Consider the following 14096-nt stretch of genomic DNA (forward strand, 5'->3'; position numbering starts at 1 on the left):
GCTATTGATGGAATGGCTTCCTTAAAATTAAAATTAGGTCTTGAATAATCAAGAGGTGCATTTACTATAATAGAGAAAAATAGAAAGATGAGTTTGCATATTATGAGTGTCTTTTTTCTAAAAGACATTGTGCAACACTGAAAACATTTGTTCATCACCTAACTCTTAAAAAAAAAAATATCCTGTCATTTTTATATGAACCTAGAGGAGTGGTTGTTAATTCACAAATTATATTCTATATACACACTTTTTAAAATTTTTTGTTTTGTTTTGTTTTTAGAGCTAGAGAGTGAGCTTGAGGGGGATGTGGTGGGAGGGGCAGAGAGAGAGAGAGAGAGAATCTTAAGGAGGCTCCATGCCCAGCTCAGAGCCTGATGTGGGGCTCGATTTCAGAACTCTGAGATCATGACGTTAGCTGAAATCAAGAGTCAGACACTTAACTGATTGAACTACCCAAGTGCCCCTAAGTCTAGATATTTTAAATGAATTATACTCAGTTAAAGAAGTGATTGTTTTAGCCTCTGTTTTGCAACCTGAAATATTCTTTGCTTTTAGTGGCATTGTTGGAAATAGTGCAACTACATTATTGACTACCATTGAAGAAATGCATTTGCTAAGCAAAAAAATCTTCTTCAATAGCTTGAGTCTTCATGCAAGTAAATTAATGGACAAGGTATGTTTGAAAAATGCAGTTCTTAAACTATGTGAGTGTGAATCTTTCACATTTAAAAATGTTGCTTTACAGTTCTTACATAGGTGACCATTTTTTTCCCATTCCATACAATGTTCTTTTGAGTTCTTCTTGTGAACAACAAAATTTATTTTGAGATGGCTTTACTGGATCTAGGTTTATAGGCTGGGTTCCTGGAACAGTTTGACATTGAGTCATAATTGGAGGTAGAATCTCAAGCCTTAGTTTCACTACCAGTTTTCTGTAACCCAAAAATTTGTAATTAAAGCAAACTTTATTTAGGTCAAGGCTAAGATGATATACAGATTGGAAAACTGAAACTCTTACATTTTTTTTTTTTTCTAAACAGCTTGCTTTATATTTTTACTCTTTAATGGTCCAGTTTTGTCCTTAAGAAATTTATGCTCCTTTGAGTTGTATACTACAATCAATTATGAAAATAAGGTAACAAAAAACTCCCCACAAAAAACAACCAACCACAAAAAGAATCCTGAGAACTAATATTTTTCATTGGAGCAGGGTGTTGTGGCAAAACCTTAATGAATGGGTTTACAATAAGCAAATCCTTCTTTATTTTTGTTTCATTATTAAGGACTCAAGTCTTCTAAGGATACATCACAATCACCCTATGTTTTTTTCTTTTAATCATACCACTCTAATAAGCTGGCTTTATTAGACACAGATTTGTAATATAGTATAGAATAGTGAGTAGCATTCCAATTTAGAATTCCCTAGTCAATTTTTATATCCCTAAGCTCAGAGAAGCCTTAATAGGAATCTGCTTTCTGACCCACATGCACAATTCTAATTCTTTGGAAAAGCAACATGAATTTATAGACCTGGACCTATTTAAATTTTTTCCTGCTTTATGTATTTTTGTTTATACCACAAGTTTACAAACAGTTCTGGCTATGTATATGTTTATATGAGTTCTTATTTAAACAAAAATTTTAAAAAATCATTCATGATATTCTGAACATGAATAAACATGTGCTAGCTGATGAGAGTACAGTAGTAAACAAGGTTGGCTAGCCTCATGTCATTTTTCCTTTTGTGGAAAATAGTTAAATTAATTGATGATTGCTATAGAATCATGTATTTTATGAAAGACATGTGCCCAAGGTGCTGTGCCAACACAAAAAGAAAAGGAGCTTTCCAGAGAGGGAGATAGAAGAGTTGAACTTTGAAGAATGTGGAATTTAAATAGGCAGAAATGAAGGTGGACAGAGGTCATCCTAAGAGAGACCAGGTTACAGATCTGAAGATTAGGAGAGTATCAAGGTAGTTTTTTTATGAAAATACATGATCTAAGGTAGAGATTCTAGGAAGAACCATGAAGGAACACATTCTTAAGGGATAAAGGTAAACCTTCAGAATTTGGTGACTGATTGAATATGGGTATGTGAGAGACAGGAATCTAAAATAATTCATAGGGCAGCCCGGGTGACTCAGCGGTTTAGCTCAGCCTTTAGCCCAGGGCCTGATCCTGGAGACCCAGGATCCAGTCACACGTTAGGCTCCCTGCATGGAGCCTACTTCTCCCTCTACTTGTGTCTCTGCCTCTCTCTCTCTCTCTCTCTCTCTCTCTCATTCTGTGCCTCTCATGAATAGATAAATAAAGTCTTAAAAAATAATAATAATTTCTACATTACCAACCTAGGAATACCAAAATTAATCACAAGTATATAGAATATAGGAAGAGGGTAAAGTTTATAGGATGAAGATAATATTGCCCATGTTAGGTAGACAGGGTAACAGGATACCTTGAAATATCCCGTTGTTCTTTGTCTAATCTAGCTGGGAGCTGTACATATGGGTTTAGAGAGTTTTACATGTAAAAAATAGTTGAATACATGGATCTGGATGAGGTCACTAGGAGTCATGTTTAAAAGGGTAGAGTTCACAGGACATATGGTCTTGGAAAACCCTAATACTTAAGAGAAGAAAAGAAACCCACCCATGGTGGGATGCTGAGGAAGGATGACAAGAGAGGCAGGAGAAAAATGAAGAAAGGGTTTTATGAGAAGAGCCAAGAGAATAGAATATCAAGGACATTATTAATGACCAGTATTGTATAAAGATTTCTAGTAAAACAAGGACAGCAGATTTGTTATCCTGGGCAACACATGACATGTGTTAGAAATTCTTAGCCAAAGAAAAAAGGAAATTAAAAATTTAGAATATCAGAAATAACCAGAGATAAGAATTGAAATTCATTAGGAAACACCATGTTAAAATACAGGAATCTGTATTATCTACTATACAATAATACAATCTGTATTATCTACAATAATCTGAAGATCGGGAAAAAAAGAGACTGATTTTAAGACAATATATATTGACAGAAAGAATGAAAAAGAAACAGAAAGCTTGAATATACCTACCAAGAAAAGAAAAACTATTAAAGAACATGTGGCTTAGGCCTAGTTTATAGATAATTTTATTCACACCTATGAACAGATCATTCTCCAGAATGTAGGAGAATATAGAAGACTTCCCAGTTCACCTTAGGTGTTTTAACGGTAACTATACATGTCCAGGGAAAGGAGCAGCTCAGAAGAGAGCTGCGAAGACCTTAAGGTTACATCTCAGACTGATCCTTGGTACACTGATAACAATTAAAAAAAACTGAAAACAGTAACAGAAAATAGTAAACCCTGGGGAAGGAGGAGAATCTGCTTTTCAGAGTTAGCAAATTTTTACATTGAAATGCTCAGTTTTCAACAAAAAAACCACAAAGTAAACAAAGGAAGAGGAAAGTGTAGCCATTCACAGGAAAATACATAAACAACAGAAACTGTTTTTGAAAAACATGGTAGATCTACTAGACAAAGGCTTTAAAACAATTATGTTAAAGATGCTCAAAGAGTTAAAGGAAGATGTGGGCAAAATCAAGAGAACAGTGTATGGACAAAATGAAAATATTCATAAAGAGTTGAAAAACCTAAAAAGACACCTGAAATTCTGGAGTTGAAAATACTTTAACTGAAATGAAAATTTTACTATAAGGATTCAGAGGCAGATTTTAGCAGGCAGAAGACATAATCAATGAGCCTGAAAATAGGACTTTAGAAATTACTCAATCTGAGGAATGAATGAATAAAAGATAGAAGTGAACAAAGCCTAAGGGACCTGTGGAATACCATCAAGCAGACTAACATATGCATTATGGGAGTTGCAGAAGATAGCAGTTGGAGGGCAGAGGGAATATTTGATGAAATAATGGCTGAAAAATTCTCAAATTTGATGATAGATATGGGGTAAACATACATTAAAAGGTCAACAAACTACAAGATGAACTCGGAGACCCACATCAATATCCTTTATACTTATAATCACATTAGAATTTGAAACAAAAAATAAAGGATCTTGAAAGTACCAAGAGAAAGGCAACTTGTCACATAAAATTATCAGCAGGTTTCTCATCAGAAACTTTGGAGGCTAGAAAGCAGTGGCTTTGAGCACATTAAATGTTCTTTAACTCTTTAATAAGACTTCTTTATTTGGCAAAACTGTCTTTCAAAAGTGAGGGCATTCTTTCACAAAAGTGAGACATTCCCAAATAAACTAATGCTGAGGGAGTTCATTACTACTAGAACTGCCCCGCAAGAAATGTTCAAAGGAGCCCTGCAGAGAGAAATGAAATGACAGTAGACAGTAACTTCAAGCTTTATGAAGAAATAAAAATCTCAATAAAGGTAAATACATAAGCAGTTAAAAGCTAGTATTGGGGCACCTGAGTGGCTCAGTCATGTCACCTGACTTCAATTCAGATCATGATCTCAGGATCCTGGTATTGAGCCCCACATCAGGCTCCGTGCCTCTCCTCCCGTTCATGCTCACGCTCTCTCCCTCTTTCTCAAATAAATAAAATCTTAAAAATAAAAAGTTAGTATTGTAACAAGAGTTTGAACTCTATTTTTTGTTTCTCCATGATTTAAGAGACTAATACCTTTTAAAAAAGATTTATTCTAAAAGCTAATATTGTTGTAACTTTGGTTTGTAATTCCATACTTTTTCTACATAATTTAATAGGCTAATGCATTTAAAATGATTATTAATTTATATTTTGTGACATCAACTGACAGAGTGGCGGTGGAGCTATAAAGGAGTAGAGTTTTTGTATATTATTGAAGTTAGCTGGTAATTTCAAGTTAGAGTGTTAAATAATTTTCAGACCTTAAATGTAATTCCCATGGTAACCACAAAGAAAATAGCTAAATATACACAAAAAGAAGTGAGAAAAGAATTTAAATGTTTCATTCACTACAAAAACCAATCTAAAAGAAGACAGTAATGCAGGATATGATAGACCCCCCCCCCCAAAAAAACTATAAGGTCTATAGAAAATGATAGCAAAACAATGGAAGTAAGTTTCTTATCATTATTTACTTTAAATGTAAATGGATTAAACTGTCCAGTCAAAAGATAGAAATTGGCAGTATGAATACAACAAGATGCAACTGTATGCTGTCTACAGGAGACTTATTTTAGATACAAGACACAATGAAAGTGAAAGAAAGGACAAAGATATTCCTTGCAAATATAACCAAAAGAGAGCAAAGCAGCTAAAATAGTATCAAATAAAATAAACTTTAAGTCAAAAATGGTTACAGTAGATAAAAGACAATTATATATTAATAAAAGGTTCAATGTAGCAAGAAGTTAAAACAATTATAAATATTTACATAACTAATGACCAGCAAAATATATGTGGCCCAAACTGATGTAATTGAAGGAAGAATTAGATCTACATGAATAGTTGGAAACTTTAATAGCCTTTTTGCAGTAATGGATAGAATAACCAGACAGAAGGCAACACAGTAAACCAACCAGATCTAACAGACATATACAGAACACTCTACTGTTTGTATACTGTTGTCTAAAAACAACAGTATACACATTGTTATGAAGTACACATGGCTCATTTTCCAAGGTAGACCATATATTAGTCCACAAATTAATCTCAGTAGATTTTAAAAAATAGATATGATACAAATTATCTTCTTGATCACAACAAGATAAAGTTACAAATCAGTAACAGAAGGGAAACTCAGAATTTTATCACAGATCTTTAGAAATTTAACAATTGTTGTTAAGACAATAAGAAATCACAGGGAATTAGAAACTACTTAGAGACAAATGAAAATGAAAACACAACATGGCCAAAATTTATGGGGCACTGAAAGTGGTATCAAGGGGAAGCTTTATGGCTATAAATACATTAAAAAAAACAAGGAAAATAACAGATCAGCAACTAACTTTACAACTTAAGGAACTAGAAAAGAATATACTAAACCCAAATCTAGCAGAAAGGAAATAATAAAGATGAGAGCAGTGATATATGGAATTAGGAAAACGATAGAGAAAATAAGTCAAGCTAAAATATGGTTCTCTGAAAATGTCAACAATTTTTTTTTAAATGTCAACAAAATTAACAAACCTTTAGCTAGATGGACTAAGAAAAAAGAAGACTCATATTACTAAAACCAGAAATTAAAGTGGGGCATTACTATCAATTCTATGGAAAGAAAAGTATTATTGAAGAACATTATGCCAGCAAATTGGATAATCAGATAAAATGCACAGATTCCTAGAAATACAAAAGCTACCAGAACTCATGAAGAATTAGGTTGAATAGACATGTAATTAGGCGAGAGATTGAATTAATAACAAAAATTTGTCCTCCAAACAGAAGCCCTAGATCTGATGACTTCACTGGTGAGTTCTATCAAACATTTAAAGAAGAACCAATACCAGTCTTTCTCAAGCCTTTTAAAAATTGAAGTGGTGGGAATACTTAGCTCATTCCATGAGGTCAGCCTTCCCTAATACCAAAGCCAGAAAAAAGACACCATAAGAAAAGGAAACTACAGACTAATATCCCTTACGAATATTGATGCAAAAATTGTCAACAAAATACTAGAAAACTAAATTATGAAGTGTATTTAAAAAGATTATGCACCATAATCTAGTGGGTTATATTCCTGGAATGCATATGGAAGTCAAACAATGTAATTATCTCTTAAAAGAACAGGGAAAGAAAAAAATGTGATCATCTCAATTTATTCATAAAAAGTATTTGACAAAATTCAGTACCTTTTCATGATAAAAACACTCAACAAAGTAGGAATTGAAGGAAATTATCTCAACAGAATAAACACCATCTATAAGAAAACCTCCAGCAAACATCATGCTCATCAGTGAAAGACTGAAAGTTTTTCCTTTAAGATCAGGAACAAGTCAAGAATGTCCACTCTCACCACTTCTGCTAAACATAATGTTGGAAGTTCTAGCCAGATCAGTTAGTTAAGAAAGAGAAATAAAAGCTATCCAAATTGGAAAGGAAGAAGTAAAATGATCTCTGTTGCAGATGATAAGATCTTATATGTAGAAAAACAGAACTAGTGAATGAATTGAGCAAAGTATCAGGGTACAAAGTCAACACCAAAAAATCAGTTGCATTTCTGTACACTAACAATGAAAAGGAAATGATGAAAAAAATTCTATTTGTAATAGCATTAGAAAGAATAAAATACTTAGGAATTAATCAGGGAGATGATAGACTTATACTATGAAAACTGTAAAGTGTTGCTGAAAGAAATTAAAGAGGACATAAATGTTCATAGTTTGGACAACTTACTCTTGTTAAGATGTTAATACATAATAATTACAGAGTCCGTATAATCATCAAAATCTTAATGAATTTTTTTTCAAAAATAGAAAATTCTGTAATTCATGTGGAATCTGAGGGGACCCTGGATAACCAAAACAATCTTGAAAAAGAAGCTAGAGGATTCACATTTCCTGATTTCAGAACTTACTGCAAAGCAAGAGTAATCAAAATAGTGTGGTACTGTCATAAAGGCAGGTATATAGAACAATGAAATAGAATAGAGAATTCAGTAATAAATCCTTGTTTTTATGATCGGAAGATTTTTGACAAGGATAACAAGACCTTTATGTAGGGAAAAGACCGTCTTTTTTAAATATATGGCATTGTGAAAATTGGATAATCACATGCAGAAGACTGCAGTTGAACCCTTATCTAACAACATATACAAAAATTAATTCAGAATGGATCAAAAACTTGAAGGTAGACCTAAAACTATAAAACTCTTAAAACATAGCACTAAAGCCTCACAACGTTGTATTTGGAATATATACATAGAATATATGAGGACTATCAAAACTCAAGAAGAAAACATCTTGACCAGGGATCCCTGGGTGGTGCAGTGGTTTGGCGCCTGCCTTTGGCCCAGGGCGCGATCCTGGAGACCCGGGATCGAATCCCACGTCGGTCTCCCGGTGCATGGAGCCTGCTTCTCCCTCTGCCTATGTCTCTGCCTCTCTCTCTCTCTCTCTGTGACTATCATAAATAAATTTTTAAAAAATTAAAGAAAACATCTTGACCAAGCAAGGGACTAAATAGACATTTCTCCAAAGAACATATATATAAATGGCCAATAAAGTTTCAAGGAAAGATATTCAAACATCACTAACCATTTGGAAAGTAGAAATCAAAACTACAGTAAGACCCATTAGGATGGGTCTAATTGGTTTATGTCCATTAGGAGGCTGCTATCAAAACAAAACAAACCTCCCAAACCCAGAAAGTAGCAGTGTTAGCAAGATTGAAGAAATTGGAATCCTTGTTCACTGTTGGTAGAAATGTTAAATAGTACAGTGCTGTGGAAACCAGTATGGCAGTTTTTCAAAAAAATTTAAAATAGAATTACCATTATGATACAGCAGTTTCACTTCTGGGTCTCTATCCAAAAGGTTTGAAAGCATGATCTCAAAGAAGTGTTTGTTTGATTATTTCATTGCAGCATTATCACAATAGCTAAAATGTGGAATCAGCCAATGTCTGTCAGTGGATTAATGAATAAGCAGCATGTGTGTGTGTGTATACACACACACACACACATACATACATACAAGCAACATACATATATATATGTACACACACACACACACACTGGAATATATACATACTAGAATACAATTCAACCTTGAAAAGGAATAGAATTCTGACTTTATTACAATATGGATGAAACTTGAGGTTACTATGCTAAATGAAATAAGCCAGTCGTAAAAAGACAAATGCTGTATGATTCCACCTATATGAGATTCTACAGTAGGCAAAATTACAGAGACAGAAAGTAAAATGGTAATTGCCAGGGACTGGGACTGGGAGATAGGGGGTTATAATGGGTATAGAGTTTCCGTTTACAAGATGAAAAGAGTTATGGATATGGATAAGGATTGTACAGTGTTAATATGTTTAGTACCACTGACTTATACACTTAAGTATGGTTGGTTAAGGTGGAAGAATGAGATAAGATGGTGACATAGATCATTCCTGCCTGTCCCCCTCTCACAAGAACTATTCATAGGCAAGACACCACTGAGAGAATCCTAGAACTCTGGAATGAGGCTGAAACACCCCCCTGTACCACAGAGATTAAGACATACAAGAATAAGAGAAGTAGCTACATGCTAACTGTATACTCCCCCCACCAACCCAGTTGAGAGTAGCACCATACAGACCCCCACCCAGCCTGTAATTCCTCCAGTGGAAAAAGAGAGTCTGAGTAGACATCTAGCCTCCCCAGTGTTATGGGTTACTTCATGGGAGTCCCTATGCTATTCTTACTCCATGGGGATCATAGGGGAATCTTCAGGTCTCAACCACTGGGAATCTGGCTGGTGGAGCAATGGTGTGAGGCTTACTACAGGCATTCAGATTATGGCAGACCAAATTCATACCTGTAGAGCCCAAATAGTAGTCCCAACCAGTGGTTTTGCCCATCTGTAGAACCAAGTCAGAGGTACACTCTGACCAGCGACCTCATCAAGATTCAGGTCTGCCTGATTTGGATCCTGAAATGAAGAGTTTTGATGGCCTTAGATCTTGGTTTGCCCTCACATATGAAAGGGAACTGAGTCATAGTCATTTCTACTCCAGAGTATAACTCTTAGTCCCCTATGACTAGAATGGCTGGCAGGAACACCTGATAACCTAGCAACACTCAAGCCTAGAAATGGATAAGCAGAGCTACTTGCCTCCAGAACAAAGCCTAACCTGAGGCTGAGGATAGCTCTCAATTGGGAAGCCTGTTTGAGAAAATTAGGAGCTGATTCAAGGGACCCTTCCCTACCCTTTCCTTCATTCCTCCTAGGCAGAGAGCTGACTCACAGCCCCACCTCCTCTGAAGCCTGGCTCCTAGCACCATCTGACAAAAACAACAAAAAGTTGTTTAACCCAGTAAAGCTTGAACCAAGAGACAGGCTGAGAAGCTGATAGTTTGCAGAACAAAGCCAGCAGCCCTGTTTGGCCAGGAAACTTGGGGCACAGGTTGGCTTAAGTTAAGACCACAAAAAGCCTTACTAGCTTCAGAGCTGCTTTTCTTGCTGCTCCTGAGCAGGGAAATGAGTTTGTAGGCCTATTCATTGCTGAATGCAACCTTTAGCCTGTTCAGGGAACCTAAGCACATGGGAAGCTGCATAGCCCATTCAACAGTCATGCCTACAGTGGCACTTGAACAGAGGGCACAGCACATGGCTTCCCCTATCTGTAGAGCAAGACTCATGGCTTCACCCAACCAGAGAATTCATTGTATACTCTTATCTGATTTTGATCCCTGAATAAAGAACAGTATAGGCCATGGGTCTTGTCTTGCTGACTTCCCAGGTCAGGGTATCTAATTCATAATCTTACCTACTGCTGACTATAGTAACCAGCCATGGCTGTCTAATAAGCCTGATGAGAGAACCCAGGCAACAGTGGAGCTCATCCTTCAATCTCACTTGAGCAGTGAACCAAGCCAGCAATCATGTCCACCTGTTCTCAGCCAAAGGCACACTGTCATACCTCCTATCCTTAGAGCTCAGTTACTTTGTCTAAAAGTAAACTCTAATAGGAAGTCCCACCTGCTCAAGAACAGTCTTTATTAGCGAAGATGCCCAGAAAATCAAACCAAGCTAACTAGTGAAAAACTGTTTCTGCCAAGAAAATCTGCAGTCTGGGAAAGAAGCCTGCTTACTCCAGTACACAAATACCAATGCAAGGAATCAAGGATCACAAAAAATCAAGTAAAAGTATAACACCACCAAAGGAAATTAATAAAGCTTTAGTAACTGCACCTAAAGTAATGTAGCTCTGTGAGCTGTCAGACAAAGAATTGAGAATAACCCATTTGAAGAAGTATAGTGAATAAGAACACAAACAACTAAATGAAATTAGGAAATCAATGCATGAACAAAAATGAGAAGTTCAAACAAAGAATAGAAACATTAAAAACCCTAGAATTGAAAAACACAATAACTAAATGGAAGAATTCAATAGAGATCGTCAAAAGAAAACTTGACTAAGTGGGAGAAAGAATTAATGACCTGGAAGACAGAACATTTGACATTATTCAGTCAGAGAAACAAAAGGGAAAAAAAATGAAACAGTGAAGAAAACCTATAGGACCTATGAAGCACAATGAAAAGAAACAATATTCATATTAGGGGAATACCAGAAAGAGAAATAAACAGAAAGTATATTTTAGCAGTAATGATTGAAAACTTCCTAAATCAGGGAAGAGGAATGGACATCCAGATCCATGAGGCCATAAGGAACCCAAATATGCAGACCCCAAATAGGACTACACCAAGATACATTATAATTGAAAAGTCAAAGACTGTGAATTTTAGAAGTAGTAAGAGAAAAAGAGATGTAACATTCAAGGGAACTCCTCTGTTGTTGCACACTCTGCGGCAACACGATCAGGGTCCTGAGGGTAAGGGGATGAGGAAAATAAAAGTAAAGAGACAGGGACAGGAGGGACACAGTGGATGATGTCCAAGCAGTGTCAGCGTTATTCAAGGTTCTACAGCATTATATAGCATAAGCAAAACAAAGATAAGGAAGGTCCATTCTTAGCATATTTGTGAATCCCTCCAAGCTTTCCCTTTATCAACATGCAAGACAGACCCACAGGCGCCAGAAGATTTAGGGTCCTGGTTAATAGATAAGCTTGTTGCTCCAGGTGTATATACCTCGAAGGAACATTATAGATGGTTAACAGACCAGCAAGGACAGCACAGACCCTTATTTTAGTTTATGACCAGGCCAGAATAAATTGTATCTATGTGGACGATCACGTAAAAGCAAGCTCTGAAAACCATTGCTCAAGCCCTTTCTCAAGCGTCAACCAACTATTCACCCTTTTTAGGCTCCCGAGCCTTTTGAGTGAATGAGGGACACAAGTCCGGGCCTGGTTTGGTCTAGTTACTCCAGCTAGTCCGTGGCCGCCCACAATCTATAAGATAATGGGCAGAGTTCTTAATGAAAATTTTCAGACCAGGAAAGAATGGGGTAACATACACAAAATATCAAAGGAAAATAACTGTCAAAATAATTATTTTAAATGTAAACAGATGAAATTTTCCAGTCAAAAGACATAGATTGGCTGAATAGATAAAACAGGAAAAATAACCAATGACTTGAGGTTTATAAGAGAGTCATTTTAGCCTTAAAGACACACATAGACTGAAAGGGATGGAAGACAATTTTCCAAGTAAATGGTAAACAAAATAAGAAAGGGGTAGCTATATTTATATCAGGCAAAGTAGATTTTAAACTAAAAATTGTAAAAAGACAAAAGTTGTTATATAATGATAAAGAAGTCAACCCATCAAGAAGATATAACAATTGTAGATAATATATGTGTCCAACATGGGAGCACCGAAATATAAAAAGCAAACTCTGACAGAGCTAAAATAAAAAAATAAATGGCAATACAAAAATAGCTGGAGACTTTAATATCCCACTCTCAACAATGGAGACATTATGCAAAGAATCAACAAGTAAATAGTAGATTTGAACACTATAGATCAAATGGATTTAACATTGTTACATGCAGAACATTTTCTACCTGAAAACAGTAGTATACATGTTCTTAAGTGCACAAGGAACATTTTCTAGGGTAGAAATGAGGCTACAAATTTTAGCAAATACAAGAAGACTGAAATCATACCAACTATTTTCCCTGACCACAATGATATGAAACTAAAATCAGTAACAAAAGAAAAACTGGAAAATTCAGTATGGAAATTAAACAACACATTCCTGATCAACCAAGGGATCAAAGAAGAAATTAAAGGGGAAATTAAACATCAGTGAAAGAAATTGAAGACAGAAGTAAATATAAAGGTACTCTGTGTTCATGGACTAGAAAAATTAATATTGTTAAAATATGAATACTACCAAAGGCCATCTGTGGACCCAGTGCAAACCCTAACAAGATTTCAGAGGCATTTATTACTGAAATAAAAATCCTAAGATTTGTATGAAGCTACAGAAGACCCCCCCCCCCAAAAGCCAAAGTAATCCTAAGAAAGAAGAACAAAGCAGGAGGCATCACACCTTCTGATATCAAGCTATACTATGAAGTTATAGTAAATAAAACAGTATGGTACTGGCATAAAATCAGAAAAAAAGAAAACAATGAAACAGAATCAAGAGCCCAGAATAAACCCAAATATATACATTCAACTAATTTTGACAAGGGAGCTGATAATATTTAATTGAGAAAAGACAGTATCTTAAATAAATGGTGCTGGGAAAATTGGATACTCACATTTAAAAGAATGAAACTTCACTTCTATCTTATAACACTCATGAAAATTTAACTCAAAGTGGAATTTAAAGGCTTAAATGTAAAACCTGAAACCATGAAACTCTTAGAAGAAAATATAGGGAAAAAATTCCTTGATGTGGGTCTCAGCAGTGACTTTTTTGAGTGTGACATCTAAAGCACAAGCAATAAAATCAAAACTAAACAAGTAGGATTACACCAAACTAAAAAGCTCTTCATAGGAAAAGAAACCATCAACAAAGTAAAAAGACAACATACTGAATGGGAAGAAATATTTGCAAACCACAAACCAGATTCCTAATAAGGGGTTATCTAAAATATATTTTTAAAACTCATACAAGCCAATAGAAAAAAAGCAAGTGATTTAATTTGCATACGGTCAAAGAACATGAATATGTATTTCTCGAAAGAAGACATATGAAAGGCAAATAAGTACATGAAAAGATCCTCAACATCGCTAATCATCAGGGAAATGCAACTCAAAACCACAATGAGATATCACCACAGACCTGTCAGAATGGTCACCATCAAAAAGACAAGAAATAACAAAATACTGCTGAGTATATAGAGAAACCACAATACTTCTTTTCTTGTTGGTGGGATTGTAAATTGGTACAGCTGCTATGGAAAACAGTATGGAGGATCCACAAAAAGTTAAAATATAGAACTGCCAAATGTTCCAGCAATTCCATTTCTGGTAATATATCCAAAGGAAATGAAAACACTAATCAAAAAAATCACCCCCTGTTCATAGC

At 35.3% G+C, this 14096-nt stretch overlaps 1 protein-coding gene across 7 annotated transcripts in view; it reads left to right on the forward strand.

Moving 5' to 3' along the window:
• The window catches only part of COG6 (component of oligomeric golgi complex 6), a 200956-nt gene that overhangs the window by 39396 nt on the left and 147464 nt on the right, over nt 1-14096 (forward strand). For all 7 annotated transcript variants that reach the window (XM_041765987.1, XM_041765989.1, XM_041765990.1 and 4 more), the window contains exon 13: nt 556-673. In XM_041765987.1, the coding sequence (XP_041621921.1) occupies nt 556-673 (118 nt within the window). The remainder of the gene's footprint in view (nt 1-555; nt 674-14096) is intronic.

This window comes from Vulpes lagopus, chromosome 8 (assembly GCF_018345385.1).
Source record: "Vulpes lagopus strain Blue_001 chromosome 8, ASM1834538v1, whole genome shotgun sequence".
Lineage (NCBI taxonomy): Eukaryota > Metazoa > Chordata > Mammalia > Carnivora > Canidae > Vulpes > Vulpes lagopus.